The sequence below is a fragment of the Ursus americanus genome, chromosome 28, assembly GCF_024610735.1.
Source record: "Ursus americanus isolate L20-20 chromosome 28, mUrsAme1.1.p, whole genome shotgun sequence".
NCBI classification, from domain to species: domain Eukaryota; kingdom Metazoa; phylum Chordata; class Mammalia; order Carnivora; family Ursidae; genus Ursus; species Ursus americanus.
Genome location: NC_142154.1, coordinates 20,703,942 through 20,724,594, shown reverse-complemented (window position 1 = coordinate 20,724,594; position 20,653 = coordinate 20,703,942). Strand labels below are relative to the sequence as shown.

Genomic DNA, 20,653 nt, shown 5'->3' with positions numbered 1-20,653 from the left:
TCCTTTTTTTTTTTTTGTTTTTTTGTGGGTTTTTTTTTTTTGTTTTTTATTTAAATTCAATTAGCCAATATATAGTACATCATTAGTTTTTGTGTCTTTATATTTAAAATGAATTTCTTGTAGTAGTAGAATTGAGTATTGCTTTTTCTATCCATTCTGACAATTTTGCTTTTTAATTGGTATTTTTCGACCATTTACATTTAATGGTATTAATCATATGGTTGGATAAGTGAGTTTTGGATTAAATGAGTTTCTTCGTGGCTCCATTTTATCTCCACTATTGACTTACTATGCCTCTATTTTTCATTATTAGTGATTTCCCTAGAGTTTGCAATAAACATCTTTAATTAATTGGATTCTATTTTCAGGTAGTATTCTACTTCATGGGTTGTGTAAGGATCTTACGACAGTTTATTCCCAATCCCTCCCTCCCATCCTTTGTGCCATTACTATCAGTGAAGTGTTTTACTTTTCTTTTTTTAAGATTTTATTTATTTGACAGAGAGAGATATAGCAAGAGAGGGAACACAAGCAGGGGGAGTGGGAGAGGGAGAAGCAGGATTCCTGCTGAGCAGGGAGCCCAATGCAGGGCTTGATCCCAGGACCCTGGGATCATGACCTGAGCCGAAGGCAGATGTTTAACCACTGAGCCACCCAGGCGCCCCTGAAGTCTTTTACTTTTAATAATACACTGTTGCTTTCTTTACCTTAGTCTCTTAGAACAACTAAAAGGAAGAAAAATTAATTTTATTTTCAAATTCACTTATTCCATTTCTACTACTTTTCATGTTGTTATGTAAAATCCAAGTTTCTATTGGTAATATATTCCTTCCCCTTAAACAATTTCCAATTTCCTTTAATATTTCCTACTGCAATATATATACATTTTTTTCTAGCACAGTTCTGTAGGCAATTAATTTTTTTTTTTCATTTTTGTTTGAGAAAGTATGTCTCCTTCATGTTTCAGAGATATTTTTCTGGGTATAGAATTATGGATTAGCAGTTTTTTGTTTCAGCATTTTAAAGATGTCACTCTATTGTCTTCTCACTTACTTGATTTATCATGAAAAGTCTGCTCTGTTTCTTATCTATGTTTCTCTGTATGTAACGTGTCTTTTTCCTCTTGCTGCCTTTACGATTTTGTCTTTGGTTTTCAGCAGTTTAAATATGCTAAGTATGGGGATATTTTTGGTGGTGGTGGTGGTATTGTTTTCCTGCTTGGTTTTTTCTTAGCTTTTTGGATCTGTGGTGGTATTTGTCATTCACAGTGGAAATGTTTGTCAGCCATTATTTCTTTAAATATCCCTTGTCTTGTGCTCTCTCTTCCTTCTGGTATTATACTTACACAGATCTTAGGCTATCTAGTATTGCCCCACAGCTCTTGGGTGTTCTATTGTGCATCCCCCCCACCCAATTCATCTTTTCTGTTTCAACTTGGGTAATTTCTGTTGACCCATCTTGATGTTCACAGATGCTTTTCTCAGTTGTGTAAAGTGTACTGATCAGCCCCCTTGAAGTCATTCTTCATCTCTCTTACTGATTTTTTTTTTCATTTCTAGCATTTCCATTTGATCCTTTCTTGTAAATTTCTTCTCTCTGCTGGAGAGAAATTAATCATCAAGTCTTGCATGGTATCCCCCTTTTCTATTAGAGTATTCAACTTATTTATCAATTGTTCTAAATTCTATGTCTGAGAGTTTCAATACCTGTGTTATATCTGAGTTTTGTTCTGTCAAATGCTTTGTCTCCTGTCAACATGTTGGGTTTTGTTTTGCTTTGTTTTGTTTCTTGTCTTTTCTTATGCCAGCAGTTTTCTGTTGAAAGCCAGACATCTTGAGTAGGACAGTAAAGACTGAGGTACATCATTTTGATTCCTGGAACTAAGGGTGCCTTACCTTTTGCTAGGTCTTCAGAATGGGGTTTATATCAGTCTAGTCAGGACTTGAGGTAGGTTTTGGTTTCATTGCTGCTTTGGTTATCCTCAGTGCACTCAGCTTTCAAATTTCACTAGTGATATCTTGTGTTTTGCCGGAAGGTTTTTCTCACTGTCTGCTGCACCCTTTCTTTAAACTCTTGTCCCTCTTCTAGCACTAAACTGCTGTTACTTGCAGCTTGTTAGCCTGGGTGTGGAAGTGGGAGCCAGAGGGTGATGCTTGTTAGTCTAACTAAGCTTCTGGCTTAGGTAGGTATTGTGTCCCTGGATCTTGGAAAGGGAGTGACCTCTCCCAGCTTTATTTTGGGCTCAGCACATGTTCCTGCCCCTCCCCCAGGGAAGAAGAGGGGTTTTTTTTTTCCTTATTTCCTCCTCCCACCCCAAGCTTTACTGAGGAAAGACCCCAGTGCCCTAAGGCCAACAGTGTCTCTTGCCCTGCCCTCCTAACTTAAGCTTTTGTTCTTTAGTATAGATGGGGAGAAAGATCTGTGAAAGACACTTTCTCAGAATTCTTGCCACTCTTTTGTGAGCACCAGGTTGGGTCCCATGGAAAGAGGTCTACAGGTACAATGAATTTCCCTTTTATCTGTAGCCCCCAGGGTTCTAAATATTCTTTCACTGGGCTACATTCTTCCTTTACCGATTTATTAACAATTTCAGCTGAATTCTTTTTACTGCAGTCCAGCTGAATCTGCCGCCGTGAAAGTCATGTCCATTTTTGCCTGTATGCCCCCATTTGTCCTTAGATTTGGAATTAGCTGGTTGCCCTGTGACTCCTGCTCTCTAATGGGTTAAAGGAAAATTGTGTATCTGCAGTTTGTCTAGCTTCTTGTTGTTGTAATGGTAGTAGCACCATGCTCTCCTGGAAACAGAAACCAGAAGTGTCCGTTCATTTTTGGAAAATAAGTACTGAAAATATGGCCAGGCTGGTTTGAGATGGTGTCTGTATGTTTTCAGGTGAGAAGATAGAAGATCCTTTTCAAGGAAAAAAAGAATTCGCTGGCTTATTTTGAAAACCATTTGCTGTTCCAGACATTGCCACCAGAGGGCAAGCCATCACATCACTGCCTATCTCACAGGATGAGGCCAGGTTTCCAATTGGGAAAAGTGAATGTGTAAAGTGGGAGGCAGAGGCATCCAAAGCAGCTAATGCTTGCAGGGAGGGCCTGTTCTCAAGGCCTTCCTGGCCTGTGCAGCTACCGGTTGGGCTCTCGGTCCCTCTGGCCCTGCCCTCACCCACATGCCACAGCTGTACCCTCTGCAGAGAAGATGCCTTTTGTTGCAAGCAGGCATGTCCCTAGAACTTCTCTGAGTACCTGGCCCTCATCCCACTAACATTCATGCTTAGAGGCTGCCAAGACTCTGCTAGGTGGTCAGGCTCTAGCAATTTCAGGTGAGTCAAACCTTCTGCTCAGCAGGGGGCAGCCCAGGGAGTCAGTTCCGTTCCAACCATTGAGGATAAAAATTCCCAGGAGCCCTGTGGTAGGGAGTTGAGTCTGAGAGGCATGTGAATCTGTACTACTTTAATTGGTTTATCTGAAACAAATGAACCAAAATCATAGTGAGGGAAGTTTGGTTCTCATGCACATAAAGTCTAAAACAGGTGTTCCTGATTGGCAAGCAGATCTTCCCCAAGTGGGGGAGTCAGAAGCTTACCCCTGCCATCTTACAGCACCACCATTTTCAGCAGGCAGGAGGATGGGGAGGGGTGTGGGGAGGCCGCCCACACCTAACCACACTGCCCAGCACTTCCCACAGTGCTTCTGCTTTCATGCCATGGGTGCAACTAGGTGCCTGTTCCCTCCTAAGTGCCAGGGGCGGGGAAATGTAGCCATGGCTGGGCAGCCCCTCCCAACAGCACCACTCCCCTGGGAAGGGAGTGGACAGCCAGACCCAAATTGCCCAAGTTGTACCCACAGTAACTATTTCAAACAGATTATTGCTATAGGACAATATTTTCCAAATTTGCATGATTTTAAATACCACAGAGGATGCTTAATTAAAACATAGTCCTTGGCTTCTTTTCCTGGACACTCTGGCTTGGCCATCTGCATGGGGGCCTGATCAGTGCCTTTATCAAGCCCTCCAGGGAGCTATGCTGCCCTAGCAAGGGTCTACAGAGGGGTCTACTGCCATCCCCGCCCCTTCCCAGTGGCTGGGAAGCCAGGCCAACTCTCTCTCTGCCTTTGTGTTGAGTCGTGGAACTGTGGGACGGGCTTCTGGGCATGGCCCAAGGGAGGCAGTTCCTGAACCAGCCATGGGGCCCTCCCTGAGTGTGACTACCCTGTAGCTCAGCCCTGGGAGGGGCAGCCTGTGTGTCATGGCCATGTCAAGGCAGAACCCAGTGGCCTGTGCCTGGGGCAGACCAAGCCGCCCTTGACCAACCAAACCAGATCACAGTACTGCCAGTCCCCAGCCACTTTAAACAGAACCCCCCTCCCCCAGCAAAGCAGTGTTTCCTTTATATGGGAGTGGAGGATTATTTGTGCTCATATTTTCTCTTTAGCGACACTGGAGAGCAGCAGTGAGTCAGTGTTTGCAATTTTTTATTAGAAAGTCAACTATTACTGGTATTCAGTCATATATTTTATTTACTCATTTGCCTTTTTGTTCTTGCTGTGACACCCTTGCCATGAATCATGGGAAAGGACACCAGGCTCATGGCCACCAAGGCGGGGAAGAGGGGAGGGGAGGGGAGGGGCAGAGAGTGAGGAGGCGGAGGTAGGGTAAACCCTGGGGAGCGGCAAGCTGTTCAAGCTGTTCTCTTGTTCTCACTGGGCGCTGGGTCCCACAGCGGCTCAGAAGCTCCTAGCAGATCCAGGCAACCCTATGAACGCCCCACTCCGCCCCAGCCTTTCTGGGATGGGCCAAGACTTCCCCCAGGTGGGCGTTCCCCTCAGGAGCGTTTGTGATGAATGGATGGCTGGGTGAGGGCCAGTCTCTTCCGCCGCAGTTTCCGCCTACACGTTACTTCCTCAGAAGCCTCCCCGACCCGCCCGAGAAAGGCTTGCCATCGCTACCGAGTCCGCTGCTCACTTTTCAGGGTACTTATCACCACCTGAGATTATGAGGGGGTGTTACCTGTGAGCTCCCTGGGGGAGCTCCCACGCATCCCGCTCCCCGAACTGATACAGAAGGATTGAAAGAGTTCACAAATGAGCAGATGAGCAGACGGCCTTACTTGTCTGATTTGTACACTGCGAGGTGACCAAGCGGCTTGGGTCCTTCCTCAGAAATAACAGAAACAGCTATAGCTTTTTTTTGTCTGCGGCCCAACCGCGGTACCTGCCTGCTGACAGACCCAGATCTTTAGAATCCAGGTGATGTCTCCAACTGCTCTTCAACGTCCACAATTAATATGAAGTATTTTAAACTATCGGTAGTGGTTTTGACACCTGTGGTCTTAACGCTCCTGCTGGCACAGATGGTCTGTGTTCGTCTCTGTTCGGTTCCCTTAATTAAGGAGACACCTGGCCTTGGAACTCCCTTTCCTGGCCTCCCTGGGGGTTGCTGGGGCCTAGAGCCCCTCGGCCCGCCCGTGGGCCACCTGGCACCGCGTCTCTCTCTTCTGTTCCAGCCGTGATCCCCCTGACGGATTCGGAGCACAAGCTGCTGCCTCTGCACTTTGCAGTGGACCCCGGGAAGGACTGGGAGTGGGGGAAAGACGACAACGATAACGCCCGGCTGGCCCAGTGAGCCCCTCCCCCGCGCCCCTCCCCCAACGCCCTAAAGGGCTGCTGTCGCCTGGTTTCTCGGCGTGGGCTGGGCCGCCCTTGCTCCTCCTGGGACAGCTGGCGTGCCTGCGGGCGGGGTGCGTGCGGGCGAGCGCCGGCCCGCTGGGGCGCGTTTCACCCGGTGTTTTTCTTTCACCAGCCTGATCCTGTCGCTAGAAGCCAAGCTGAACCTTCTGCACAGCTACATGAATGTGACGTGGATCCGGATCCCCTCCGAGACCCGGGTGAGCCTGGCGTGCGCCCGGCCCCGACCAGCTGGTTGGGTCCTGGCCGCTCACTCGCCGTCGGCGCGGGCGGGGGCGCAGCCTCCAAACCTGGCCGGATTCTGGGCTGCCCAGCGCCCGCCTGGCCGCCCACCCTGGCTCGGGCGTGAAGTGGCTCGGGTTTAGCTGGTGCGTGTGTGCACGCGTGTTTGCGTGCTGTATGTAGGCGCGCGCTCCGGCTAGGGGATGGTTGTTGGGGAGTTTATTGGGGTTTGGTGGGTGTTTTTTTTTTGGTGGGTTTTTTTTTTTTTTTGGTCCCTTTATTTTCTCCAGAAGGAGAGGAATAAACACACCCACTCAGAAAACAAACCGTAGGCAAGTCACAACACAAAACTATCTCTGCTGAGATCGGAACACGATGTGCTGCAGCGGAGCAGAATTAATTATAAACTGTGTGTGGGTCCTTGGAAAAGTCAGGGAACCGGGAGCGCGATTTCTCAGCGCCCCCTCCTTCTCCTTCTTGGTCCTCTGGGAGGGCAGTGGGGAGAGGAGCTGCCCGCCCCCACACGGCCCCTCCTCCAGGGAGAGTCTGTTCTGTCCCTGCTTCCCGATGCTAAGTATTTACTTTAAGTGTCTGATTGATGTTTTTGTTATCTCAGTAGTGAACCCTCAGTGAAAGGGGTTTAAAAAAAAAAAAACACCTCAGAAATCAGTAGACTTGGCCACGACCTGGGGCTCATAAGCAGTATTAAAGGAGTGACCCCAGGAAGGCAGTAGGATGGTGCCTGGCACAGTCAGTAGTGACTATGCGAGGCAACGTTTGGATGTTTTCATACATCAGCCTTTACCTGTATTTAATTTTCATAGGGCTCCTGGAGGCAGGTACTGATAGCCCATTTTACTGAGTACACAAGGTGGCAGCCTGATTCCAGAGTCCTGCCTCTTAACCTCCACAGTGACCTGTCAACTGCCTGGATGATGCCAGTGTGCTGGGGGTGTTCTTTCCTAATACACACGTACGGTGTGAAGGCAGAGGCTCTAGATCTAGAATCAGGAGGCTCTTGGGCTGGGACACAGCTCTGCACTGCAATGAGCAGGGCCCCCCCCCAAGCCATGGTGTCAGATTAAGGGCCTGGCCACGGGGCTTCCAGCCCAAGGACATATGAGCCAGGGCTCCTTACTCACAGGGCTCCCATCAATTGGTACTGCCAGCACCAGCACAACCCCCTTTCCTGGTCCAAACCCCTGAGCTTCTGCCCTTCTGTGTCACTGACAAACCATTTTGAGACCCCTGCCTCCTTCCAGACCCAGGACAGGGTGGGAAGAAGAAAGAAGGAACTTCAGCCTGGGAGATGGTGAGGGCTGGCTCCTGCTTGCTTCTGGGGACTTGGCTGCAGGAGGTCTCTTGGACCCCTCTCCTGGACCTGCTTGGGGAGGGAGGGGACAAAAATAAAATGACAGAACAATGGGGCCTTCTCCCAGGCTCTTCCCCTAGAGGCCAGGAAAAGCCCATTTAGGGGTGAGCACCAGTTCCCGCCACTTTGCTTCTGGGATGAGGTCCCTGGCATTCACCCAGTGATGTTGTCGGAATTCTCCTCCCTCAAGAAGGAACCTCCACAAGGCAGCAGTAGGTTCCACTCATCTCCTTTCTCAGGCTCTCCACCTACCCCATGGTCCTGATCAGGTGTCCACACTGGCCTTGCCCTCCTTACTGGCTGACAGTGTGCCTTGTCCAAGGTGTTAACAGAGATGCTCCCTCCCCACACCTAGGAGACCTTTTCTGGGAATGGTAACATCTTTCCTGCTAAGCCCAGGTCCTGTTTCAGAATCCTCAGTTTAACACCGCACATTGCCAGTCTGAGAAAGGAACCCCTAGAGTAAAATGGTCATCCCTGGAACTAAGGGCATATTTGTTCCAACGTGAGGGCAAGAGGTCTATCCCCTGCTGGAATGAACAGGTGAGACACCTTTGTAGGAGAGTCACCTACAGATGCAGATGAAGTGTGATCCTTACCAGAAGGCCTCTCGCTCTACAGAGGCCGGCCTGGACCTGTGTGTGGTCATAGAACAGCCTAGCCAGAGCTATAAGGGCAGAGTCCGGGCATGGTAATTCTAAAATTCTCAGAATTCTGTAATTCTAAAAATCTCAGAGCCAGGTGGGTATCCGCATCTTGCCCAAACTACCCGCCTCGGGGTTCCAGGCCTCCAGCAACCTGAGCTCACCAAAAAGGCATCCTGGACCTTTGTTGGTCCCACGTGGGGACGGCTCATCTCTAACCTCCTTCCTTCCCTGACCTCCCTCTCCCCCTGCAGGCCCCTCTGGCACAGCCGGAATCCCCAACAGCCTCCGTGGGGGAGGACGTGCAGTCCCTGGCCGACTCCCTGGACTCGGACCGGGACTCCGTGTGCAGCAATTCCAACAGCAATAATGGCAAGAACGGCAAGGACAAGGAGAAGGAGAAGCAGCGCAAGGAGAAGGACAAGACCCGCGCGGACTCCGTGGCCAACAAGCTGGGCAGCTTCAGCAAGACGCTGGGCATCAAGCTAAAGAAAAACATGGGCGGCCTGGGCGGCCTGGTGCACGGCAAGATGGGCCGCGCTAACTCCGCCAATGGCAAGAACGGCGACGCACCCGAGCGCGGCAAGGATAAGAAGACCAAGTCGCGCAAGGGCAGCAAGGAGGAGTCCGGCGCGTCGGCGAGCACGTCGCCGTCGGAGAAGACCACGCCGTCGCCCACGGACAAGGCGGCCGGGGCGTCGCCGGCCGAAAAGGGCGGCGGGCCGCGGGGCGACGCCTGGAAGTACAGCACGGACGTGAAGCTGAGCCTCAACATCCTGCGCGCCGCCATGCAGGGCGAGCGCAAGTTCATCTTCGCCGGTCTGCTGCTCACCAGCCACCGGCACCAGTTCCACGAGGAGATGATAGGCTACTACCTGACCAGCGCGCAGGAGCGCTTCAGCGCCGAGCAGGAGCAGCGGCGCCGCGACGCCGCCGCCGCCGCCTCCACGGCCAAGCGGCCGCCTCGCAGGCCAGAGACCGAGGGTGCGCCGGGCCCCGAGCGCGCCTCGCCGGGCCCGCCGGCCGGGCCGCCCACGCAGCTGGTGCTCAAGCTCAAGGAGCGCCCGAGCCCCGGGCCGGCGGCGGGCACGCGGGCGGCGCGGGCGGCGGTGGCGGGCGGTGCGGCCTCCCCGGGGCCCGGCGGGGGCGGCGGTGGGAGCGCGCGGCGCGCGGGCGCCAGCGGACCGCTCCCCGGCCGCAGCCCACCGGCACCAGCGCGCCAGAGCGTCATCCACGTGCAGGCTGCGGGCGCGCGGGACGACGCGTGCGCGCCGGCCGTGGGCGCGCTGCGGCCGTGCGCCACGTATCCGCAGCAGAACCGCTCGCTGTCGTCGCAGAGCTACAGCCCGGCGCGCGCCGCCGCCCTGCGCACCGTCAACACGGTCGAGTCGCTGGCGCGCGCCGTACCCGGCGCCCTACCCGGCGGGGCGGGGGCGGCCGGCACCGCCGAGCACAAGTCGCAGACCTACACCAACGGCTTCGGCGCCGCGCGCGACGGCCTGGAGTTCGCCGACGCCGACGCGCCGGCCGCCCGCTCGAACGGTGAGTGCGGCCGCGGCGGCCCGGGGCTAGCGCAGCGGCGCTGCCAGCGCGAGAACTGCGCGTTCTACGGGCGCGCCGAGACCGAGCACTACTGCTCGTACTGCTACCGCGAGGAGCTGCGGCGGCGGCGCGAGGCGCGCGGGGCCCGGCCCTGAGGGCGGCGCGCGCGCCAGCTTTTACCATAAAGGATTTCTTTTCCATTCTGTCGGTGTCTTTTTTACATGCCCTGGTCAACCGGAAGGCCGGCGACTCCTCTGTCAGTGCTGTGTACGTGTTTGGTCAAACGTTCCTAATGGTGCCTGAACCTACACTGACGCCACTCAGGTAGTAGACGGATAGGAAACAAGTCATACTGTTGGAAGTGGGTGTGCTAGCTAGCATCTGCCTCGTACCTGTGGAAACTCAATAGCCATTGCAAGAGTATTTTTGTTCTTCAATAAGAGAAATAAAGAAATTTGCAGCCCTTTGTTTTTAGAAGGGAGTGTTTTACATTTTTTTTTTTTTTGCCTTTTTTTCCCGCCCTCCCCCAACCCAGCGACTGACCTCTTCCACGTAGTGGTCACACGTGTGCGGTCGGTACCCCCCAGGGTTTAGAAGCAAACCCGCAGTCCGAGATGGCGGCGGCTGTGCTGCGGGCTTGCACCTGCTTCCCCTCCCGAGTCCCGGGAGGACAGGAGGCACTGTGCCGCCCGCTGATGCGCTCTGGTGGTCGCTTGGCCCTTTAGGAATACACAGCTCCATCTCATAAGCAAAACCTCCTCCCACGCCCCCCTCCCCCGCTCGAGCAACATTCACACTGCCATCAAAGCCGCAGGCGTCCTAGGATGGGCACCGGACAACCTACCTCGCAGGGCACGGTGAGGTGTAGTGATCGCTCCCGGTGCGGGCAGCTCAGGTGACAGGAGCTTTCCAAAGACACCTTGGGTCCAAAAAGCAAGGTTCCGAACTCATTATTTGGAATTTGCCCGTGTATGAGCAAAGATGACAGCCTGCTCACATTTTTCCTTTGAAGACACTTCCACAATGAACTATCAGCGGAGGGCCCCTAGGAAGTGACCATCGGTGCCCCAGGAGAAAGGCGAGGAATTGACCCTTTGGTCACTGTGTAAGCCCCCACACTAGGCTGCTGTGAAACCCGGCCTGTGCCTCTTTACAAAGGGAAGAGGCTGAAGGAAGCCGGGAAGGAAGCCCATCCCCACCTCCACCTGCATCTGTCTGGGTTCAGCCAGGTAAAGGGGCTCCACTCCCGTTGGGGTCCCCTCTGCAGGGCAGGGTAACCCTGCCTGTGGCTCCATAACACATTGAGGGGGCAGCCCCATCCCTGAGCGGTCCCTTTTTTGGTGCCTCCTACGTTTCTTGAGGAAAAAAAAATGTGTCCTTAGCTACCCTGTTTTGAGCAGCAATATGCAGCCTCTTCCTTCCAAGATTACCTCTGGAGATTACCGTTCTTGGCCAAGGACACTGAGGAGTTAAATCTGCCTCACTAAGGAGAGATCTTGTTTCCAAGAAATACGGATGAGATGGGTAAAATCTTCACTAGCAAAAGAATACTTTAAAACCTGCGAGAGCCTTAGAATAGCTTCTAATAATCCTAAGAGAGGAGATAGCGCCCAGTTTTGCTGTGCGTGTATCCTCAGAAAATGCAGGAGGTAGACCATCTCTTCAATGGAGCCAGCTTCTCCTTCTCCAGAAAGGATGCTTTTCCCTCTGACATAAAGAGCAGCAAAAAAATAAAAATTAATCAAAAAAAAAGAGGGAATTTTTTTTACTTGTTTGAAGAATTATAGTAATTTGAGTATCTCCTGTGAGTAATTCCTTTTTGTTTTTAATTATTCCACAGCATGTGGAGTTTTCAGTAATTTATTCAAGTTTTGCATAAGTGGTTCCTTACTTAAAATTATTTATTAAATAGAATCTTTAAGAAATTTTTTGGAAGTTTTACTTTTCATGCCAAACAATACTTTCAATGTGTGGTAATTAGTAACATCCATGTCCCTCATATTACTGGGGTTTCTTTTGTTACTCAAAAAAAAAAAAAGTTTTTTAAAAATCTCTCATTGAGAGGGTTTGTGGCAGCTTTTTGGACTGAATCTTTGTGTCATGCTGAGCAACTGCTTTGCCATCCAAAGCTGTGAGGTCACAGGAAGTATTGCATCACATGTAGACACCCACTACGGCTCTTGCCCCGTCCCTCACTCTTAAAAGGTTGAGACAGCCAACCTTGAAAATGCGTAATTGTTCATTCTGAAACCAAACTCATGTGCACAAGAAGTCAAGAAGGCATAAAGTAATTTTATGTTTGTTTTTTAATTTTTTAATGTTAAAACAGCCAACCAGAAATTTCCAAAACTGGCTATGCAAATATTTTATCTTTCTCATGCCAGGTTTAAAAAAAAATAAAAAAGAAGGTAGGGCATTGGGGGGCAAACTGAGAATAAATACGGCCCATTGTAATACCAGAGGAAAACCTTCGAAACCAGGCAGTATAATCTGTAGATACTATTTTTAAAAAATGGTGACATGTTCTATCTCGTTGAATTTCAAAGTCCTCTCCGTCCCACCCCACCGGATAGATGTGCCATGAATAAAAGCCTGAGAGCCAGCTATTGGCCACCATGGTGGCTTCTCCAGCCATGTGGAAGGCCCCCAACTTCATGTGGTCACGAGGTGACTCAGCATGCCAGGGCCCCTGTGGGTACTTGAGCACATCGTTTACAAATAGCTGTTTCCTTTTGTGAGAGATCTGGATCCCTTCCTCTAAACAGTATTGAAACACTGAGAGAAACTACTGTTATACTAAACTTACTAGCCCAGTGTGCCAGGAATGTTCCCTGTTGTTCAAAAAAACTCTTTAGACCTGGTCCTTGGCCAGAGTTCTCTCAAACCAAATTAGTTTGTTAGGCTGAAGAGTAACTATTAGAATGCTGTGTTGTTTGCATGTGGGCCAAGAAGTCCTCTAATATCCTTCTGTGACTTGGGGGCCCCTTGTGGATCAAGGAAAGGTTAAGTGGATTGTAGGCACTGGAGAAAAGGAAGAAAGCCAGTCCCAATTCCAGAAAGGCTGAGAGCCCCACCTGAGCACACGTCCTGGACTCGGAGTGCATGGCAGACCCTGCCTGTGAGTGGCCGCCTAGTCTGATCTGGCCAACCTTCCCTTTCCGGGAAGGTCAGATGTCTCTAAGTGACAGCAAGTTGCCAGAAGGATCCTAGATACTTCCGAACCCCGGTGGAGGTTGTTTCAGTAATTTACTTCACATTTCCCGCACATGTGCTACCTGGGTATATGATTTTTAAAAAAATAATGTATTGTTAAAGGAAGGTGTTTCTAAGTGTATTCTGTGTGTAGATTTTATGCTATGTTACGTTGCAATTTTACAAGCCAGGTTCAAACTGTACCATAGAAATTATTTTTATATTATTTTCAGAATATGCCGCAGAGCAATATTTTGCGCCCTTATATTGTCACAGGGTTGTCCCCTTGGAAGGGTAACTGCAAGTGGGAAGGGGCTCCACACTGTGTTCTCTTGGATTTAAGTGCTTTTTGCTATTTGCTCACATCCCCTCTGAAAGTGGGAATAGGTAAATGTCTTGTCTTTTTTTTATTGGAAGCTTGATTTTTTTGTTCTGTCCATGGATTTTGGTACTGCACCTTTCCTCTTAAATGAATAGACTCTCTAAGTTACTGCAGACTTTTTCTTACCTGTTACCACCCAGTGAGTAGCTCAACTGGAGTTCTGAAAAGTTTGGATCTGTTAACTTTAAAAATTTAATATTTTCCAAAATGATTCATTAGTTCTAGTAGCTTACCATCAGGAATTTGGCGACGCGAGATAAAAGGTTTCTCCACACCCCCGGTGCACATGGTTCTCACCCCCTCCCTTAGCATCTGCAAGCTTATTTTGCAAACCACTCTACTTTGCAAAAATAAACTTAACCTAGCAAAATATATTTCACATTAGTTAAGGGGGAAAAAGGGCTGTACTTATCGGTGGTGGATAAATTTGTGAGAGGGAAAAAAATGCTCTGCCAAACCCATGTGTGTTAAGTTCCATTTCTGCAAGTCTTTCGTGTTTATTTGCAAGACCCGGAGTAAAAGCTGAAGGCATCCATTGCACGTTTGGGGTTTCTTTCTTTATGATCTGACTCCTTTCTCCTCATCATGGCGTGGACTTTACAAAATAAGTTCCTCCAGTGTTTTGAGTTTTTTTTTTTTTTCCTTTTCTTTCTTTCAATGCTTCTAATAAAGAAGACAAAAATGTGTTTCCATGGCTGAGTGAGCCCTGCCTTGCCGGACTTCAGCCGCTGTGGCATCACCCCGTGGGCTGCTGAGGCGGCCTCTGCTCTGGCTAGATCTGGTTCTGCTGCCACCTGAGGGCACACACACCGTGGAAAGGCCCGGAGGTGGCTAGCCCTCCTGGCACCAGACAGAAGGTACCCTCTTCCAAAAAGCCTTAAAGTGGTGGCTCTCTGGAGACCCCTGGGCACCACCTCCATTCAGTCCTGACGATAAACTGTTTTCTACTCACACTGCCCCATTTTGGTGTGGCTCTCCAGGGCAGAAAGGGGGCGCTCAATTTCATCCTTTCATCCACAGCCACCCCCGGCCCCCACGCCTACTCTGCAATACTGGTTCTGCTAGCACAGAGCACAGTGCGTGTTTCTGACAGTGCTGCCTGTGACACGGGGGTGGGTCCAGAATAGCTGGTCCTAGAAAGACCTGCAGGGCATGCATGATGGGGACCCCCCACACACTCACCCCGAGGAGCCTCCCCCCCCCGGGCTACATGGAGCATTTCCACGGTGCAGTGCTTTGGAAGATAGACACTACGGCTCCAAGCAGTTTCAAGATGGCCTGTTAGCAGTTACATAGTCAGCATCATGCCCAAAAGCAGCCCTTCTTGGACCTCGCCACCTCCAGCAGAGAAGAGAGAGGGAGAGGCCCTGCATGCGTCCTCCGAAATAACTGGCACGTGCAGGCCCTGCAGCAAGAGTGTGCTTTACTCAAGGGGGCTGACTTAACACATAACCCCGGGGACAAACAGTCCTAGCCAGGTCACCGTTTCTATTAATTCTGCAAGGTCTTCTGTTGAAATGTGCATTTTTACTGTTTGAGTCTTGCAAAAAAAAGAGTCCCGCCAGCCTCCATTGTGTATGTATAGAAGGATGCCCACGGCTTATGCTTTTTTATTCACCCAAGAGAACTTCTTAGTACATACATGTGTGTATGTGTGTGTATTCATACATACACACATACATATAATCAGTTCTTTACAAGGTGAAGAGTACCCGTTGGTTTTAAGGGTATAGGCTAAATCTGCTCAAGACCAAAGCAACCCGTTAAAGTTAAGGAGGACAAGTTAGTAAAACCTGTTTTACTGTAGATACTGTTTGATAGTATCTACAAACATTGGAGGGTGACTTTCAATGAAGAAACATTCGAGTCCTTACAAAGACCACTCCCACTCCATTACCTCTCTGACCTTCTCCTCCTCTGTTGTTAGCTACTCTGTCTCAGCCACATGGGCCTGCCTCAGAGCCTTTGCACATGCTGTTCCTCCTTGCACCTGGAATGTTCTTCCCCACCCCCCAAGCCACCTGCCTCACCCTTCACTACCTGCCAGTCTTTGCTACAATGTCACTTTCAAGGAGGCCTTCCCTGACTTATTGAAAAGAACAGCACACCCCACCCTCCCTGCCACCTCCCTGTGCATTGTTTGTGTGTTTATTGCCATTTGAGTGCTGCACATATGAATTATTCACTTTCTGTCCTTCCTCCAACCCCCATAGAATGTAAGCTCCATGTGGGCAGGAATTTTTGTATGTTTTGCTCACGGCTGTATTCCTGGTGCCTACAACAGTGCCTGACACATATTAGGCACTGGATAAATATTTGTTGAAGAAGAGAAATGAAATCAGTTATCTGATAACTATTAAGCCTAATAATACCAGTTTCAACATTTATCAAATCCATAGTCCCCAGGTGAGGAAAATTTTAGCTGATAAAGTAGCATGGCTGCTTCTCCAGCCCGCAGTCCATGATGCCAGATATGACAGTGAGCACATCAACCCGACTGTGGCAGGCTTCCTCATGTCTCTGTGAAGGCCTGCCCAGTGACCCTCCCCCACAGCTATGAGACTCCACTGTTTACAGAACAAGCTGCAGCAGGGACAGGTTTCCTACAGGGTGCATCTCACAGGCACACTGATGGACCTCCATGATGTTGTTGTGGGCCTGAACCATTCTAGGGAGCCCCTTATAATCAGCCCTTTGGACACTGTTCCTCCACAGTATCTCGAGGGAGACAGGCATTCCTTCCTATACCAACCTCAGGTGGCAGCGATGGCCCAGCCCAAGGAAGGGAGTCAATCTGACCACTAGAAGGACCCATTCTCATGTCACCAAAAGCAGGCCTGCAGAGGAAGAGGAGCTTGTCATGAAGAATAACGGGGGCAGGCATGGGGACCTGGACTGACGAAGCTGGAAGCAGCAGGGGCAGAGAACCAAGGCCCCTCTGAGTCTCCCCCTCCTCATTGGTGGGCATGTGCTGGAGGGACAGAGCCTTGACACCACAGAGCCAAACAACACATGCCTCCTTGGCCCTGGCCCCCCAGAGCAGGAGGCCCTCAATGCAGTCAGGTGACCTCACTCACGAGCAGGGGAGGGATAGTTCCTCCTCTGAACGGCCCACCCCTGCAGGATGATTTTCACAACTACCTAACCTTGGTGTTTACTTCCAGGTCCTTTGGCCAAATGTGTTTTCCTCTAAAAGGTGTTGGCAAAATACTGTTATAAGCTTCTTATAGGACCTCTGTCCTACTGTAACCTGGTTAAAAGGCTTTGTCCTTCTCTTTCACCCCCTTCCATGGTTTTTTGCTGTCATTTCTCTGGGTGCCATATTTTAGGGTCCCTCATGGTGGGGATGTGAGGTCCCCTTCATAACACTCCCTCCGCACCTGCCCGGCAGACAGTAAGTGGGCCCACATGTGTGTGTCCCTTTGGTTAAATTGCCAAATAAACAACATCCCTTTCATTGCTGCCCTAACAAGCTGGGGGGCGCACTCCTGCCAGTACTCAGAACATGGGCGTTCCCAGGGCTGTCCCCTTGATCCACTCAAACCTTTCTCCGTGGCAGGTGCCCTGGGGTCTGCCTAAGTTCTTTCTACACATTCTTCCCGCTTGCATGGAATGGAATCCAAGCACCTGACTTGGAATTACAATTTGGCAGGCGGGAGTGGGGCAGCTTGTCTCCACTAATTTATGACCAAAACTAGTAACACAACCGTGATCATGGTTGGAGATCAGCCATGGCCTGGAGCCTCAGTATAAAGGCAAACTCCACCTCTGACAGAGCCAGTCACCACTCAACACAGGAGGGAAGCCTGGGTCCTCAGTCACATCAACAGAGGAGCTATTAGAGGTGCAGGGAGGCTGGCCTGAATGTACTCGCAGCCTCATCTGCGGAGTTTGAACCCTGTTCACCATCCTCTTTGATTAAGTTGGTCTTGTTTTAACCGAGGGTTGTTGAAGTGTAACTGCTTCGTTCCTTCAAACATGCGTTGGGCCTATGGGAGTCAGTGAATGTTGTTTCTCTGTTTCTGTCCCTTACTTTTTTTTCTTTTTTTGGTTCATTTGACCCATTTTGGGATGAAATATGTTGCTTTGTTTCCCCAATTTACTTGATTACTGTGGACAGAAGAGAACACTGAAGCAAAAACGGGTCATAAATCCCGTTACTTTGACCAGAGCCCTTTTCTACCTGGGAGTGTTCATTTTAATTCAATGCGAATATTCTTTTCCACCTGGTCCATTCCTGGAGAAGGAACCCGTTATAAGAGCTGTCTTTGGTGGTTGGGTTGTTACTTTATTAAGTATTAAAGCACTAAACCAATTTTTGCAATATGTAGTAAATCTTGCTTTCATTTTGGAAAACTTCCAGTAATGACTACTGCACTTTTTATAGAAGAACTGTATTTCATTTCTTTCTTTTATGAAAGATTATTTCAAGTAAAAATAGCTCTGTAATCCGTGTGACACGGCTTCTCCATTACTTGACACAGAGAGAAGCTTTCATGCCTACTCAATAAAATTAACATGTTTATAAAGCACTGGTTGGTCCAATTATTTGCTCGCTCCTGTGTTCCTGGTAAAATAATATCTAGGAAAAGCTTTATGCCCAGAGGGAGAAGATTCTATCGGGCATCCCTTCACACCAGTATTTTTTAAATCAGATGAGATGTAAACCAGTTATCACAGTTTCATCGTATAAGAGAAAAAATGTCCCTCCTTTTAAAAATGAACATGACACTTTCTATCTGAACGAAATCAACAGGATATTTAACCTGTATATGCCAGAAATGCAACATAAGCCAAAGACATCAGCAGGGAGCACAGAGGGAGAAAATGGACTCACATTCGGCCTCATGGAATCTGACACAGTCTTCATTTCACTTGCGGGAGGCTGGGGTTGGGGTGGGAGCAGGGCAGTGTGAATTAGCATGGACCGAAGGAAAGGAAAGATGCTCAGCTGGTCTATGGGACTCTCTGGGCCAATGGGCTCTACACACTCCTGGGATCAGCATTAAGGCCAATAAAACTCGTCCATGTCTGGCTCTGATGTTCTTAGTTCTCTCAGGACAGCCAGAGAATCCCACAGGAAAACCAGATTCTCCCACTAACACTGTATTGGATGGTCTAAGAGCCCTGCCCCAGGAGACAGAAAGCCAGGCCAGTATTCCTAAGATGAGGGATTCGAGAGCAGGAGCTCTAAGTCCCCAACTGAATCAAGCAGTCCGTGTGTCATCTAGGAAAAAAGAAATTGGGGAACTGGATGAACAGGTATTGGTAGACCAAAATGCACAAAAGGGGAGCAGAGGTCACATGGCGAGAGCACCTGTGGGAAGCCACCCAGCTCGGGGCTGGGCCGAGGAGCAAGGCCGAGAGGCCGGGTTGTTCAAAGCTGGGAGGGAAGAGGGGAAGAGGGTAGGCTCCACAGAGTTGGCCTCAGACCTCTGCAACACAAGGCTGCCCGACAGTGCCACTGCTTCCAGAGCCCAGAAGAGGAACCCCACAGGGCTGGCTTCCCATTCCGGAGGAGCGGCTGCTATCTCTGGGGCTGCCTGGTTCTGCAGGGCCTTCCCTGTGGGGGAGAAACAAAATTGGAACCAACTGCAGCTGCCAATGAAGGAGTGTTGCCAGGACAAGGCTGACGGGAACTGGAAGCAAAAGGGAAGAGCAAGTCCTCGGCGTATGTGTGTCTGTCTAGGCACACGCATATGTATGGATACGTGCATGCATGTATGTGGACACATGCACATGCGTGTGTTTGCATACACGTATATACACACACCGAGCATGGAAGAAAGTAAGAAGATACACCTCTCGCCATAGTCGTCTTGTCTGCAACTGGCCATGGGACCGTGGCTGATATTCATACCTCCTTTTCATGACCACTTGTGCTCCCTCAGAAGCTCAGCTTGCTGGGATTCTTCACCTCATGGATAACCCCAACTTTCATTTCTGAAGGGTCCAAATCCTCACCAGTCCTGCTGAGTTTACCATTAACTTGTATTTGGGGTATAATTAAAGGCACCCCAAAGAGCCCCTGGATTTCAGACATCAACGCCCCGGCACCCACCGGCTAGCAGCAGCTCGAGTTTTCCTTGATAATGAAGTCCGCGCCCCCCGCCAGTGCAGTAACTCCCTCGTCCTCATTGATGCAGTAGTTTGAGAACCCCAGAATGGCCAGGTGGCAGCTTCCAGCTTGGGGACGCTGCCATGTAGCCTGGGTTGAGGCACTCCTTCCTTGGTAACTGAGACCTACGAACCAGAAGAGCTTGGGGTTTGGGGCAGGGAAACCTAGGTTCTTGGTCATGATGCACAATGTTAGCAAGAGTCACTCTCACACCTACCCCCTCTTTCCCAGACTGTGTATTCTGGCCACGGGACAGACAGCACAGATGGCAGTTGCTGATTCAAATCATAAACTCCATCTGTAAGATAGAACTCCCACCTTTCCGGGAGCTGTGTCCCTGCTGGCATCATAACGGAATCTTCAGTAGGCCGTTCCATAGCGCTAGAAGGCCAGCTGCTTCTGGGTCAGTGGGATGTGTAGTAGGTGAATCCCATGTACTTGATCCTATTGCTGTAAAACCAAAATTCTTCATCAGAAGCAGCACCGTGGTGGCCGGGTGGCTCGGCCAGTGAGGTGTCCGACTCTTGGTTTCTGCTCAGGTCATGATCTCAGTGGCCTGAGATTGAGCCCAGCATCCAGCTCCACGCTCAGTGCAGAGTCTGCTTGATATTCTTTACCCTTTTGTCTCCATCCCCCTTTTCTCCTTCCCCCCCCCCACTCACACTGACTTTCTCTCTCTCTCTCAAATAAATACAATAAAATCTTTAGAAGCAACCTGTGGCATACCATAAAGGTGAACAAGGCACTCACTAAGTCCACAGATGGTCATTTTTGGCAGAAGCATCGCAGAAAGGGCAAATCTGAATCCAGAATACGTTTATTCCAATGAAGGGAAGCTGCTTTCCCTCCATACTGGAAGGGATCTGGTGTAATCAGCCAGCCACCAGGGGTCCGGCTGGCCATCACAATCCATGAGCTCTGTGTTGGTCTCTGACGTCAGAAGTCACCGTGGCACTGCAGTGGCAGTGTCCAGGCTCGCCTTGGTGAGAGGAAATCTGTGTCATTGTGCTCGTCTGTAGCCTCCACCCACGCAGCCAGGGTCTCTGTGGCAGGGCCCATTGAGGAAACATCAGGATGGTTGGGGAAAGGGTTGGCTGACAACACAGAACACCATCTTGTTGACCTGATTCTGGACAGTCTACTCTGCACATGGTACCTTTAATGACCATAAACACGGGGCATGAGTATCTTCATGCTTTATGCACATTTTGAGAGAGCCATCAACAGATGTCTTCCCCTTTTCCCCGTACTACCTTGCCACCCATCTCTGAATCTTGTTCCTTCCAAGTTCCTGACCAAAGTATTTGCCCCAGTATGGGTCAGGGTTTCTTAATAGTGCCATTAATGACATTTGGGTTCCAATAATTCTTTCCTATAGGGAACTGTCCTGTGTACGTTGCAAGATGTTTAGCAACACCCCTAACTGACCTCAACCACCAGATGCCAATCATACCCTCCACCCGGATGTGACAATCAAAAATGTCCTGCCA

General features: G+C 49.9%; 1 protein-coding gene across 1 annotated transcript in view; it reads left to right on the top strand.

The window, feature by feature from the left end:
- The window catches only part of OTUD7A (OTU deubiquitinase 7A), a 373,949-nt gene extending 360,214 nt beyond the window's left edge, over nt 1-13,735 (top strand). Inside the window, exons 12-14 of the mRNA XM_045795350.2 lie at nt 5,511-5,625; nt 5,807-5,891; nt 8,184-13,735. Of these exons, the coding sequence (XP_045651306.1) occupies nt 5,511-5,625; nt 5,807-5,891; nt 8,184-9,626 (1,643 nt within the window). The 3' untranslated portion in view covers nt 9,627-13,735. The remainder of the gene's footprint in view (nt 1-5,510; nt 5,626-5,806; nt 5,892-8,183) is intronic.
- Nucleotides 13,736-20,653: the final 6,918 nt, after the last annotated feature.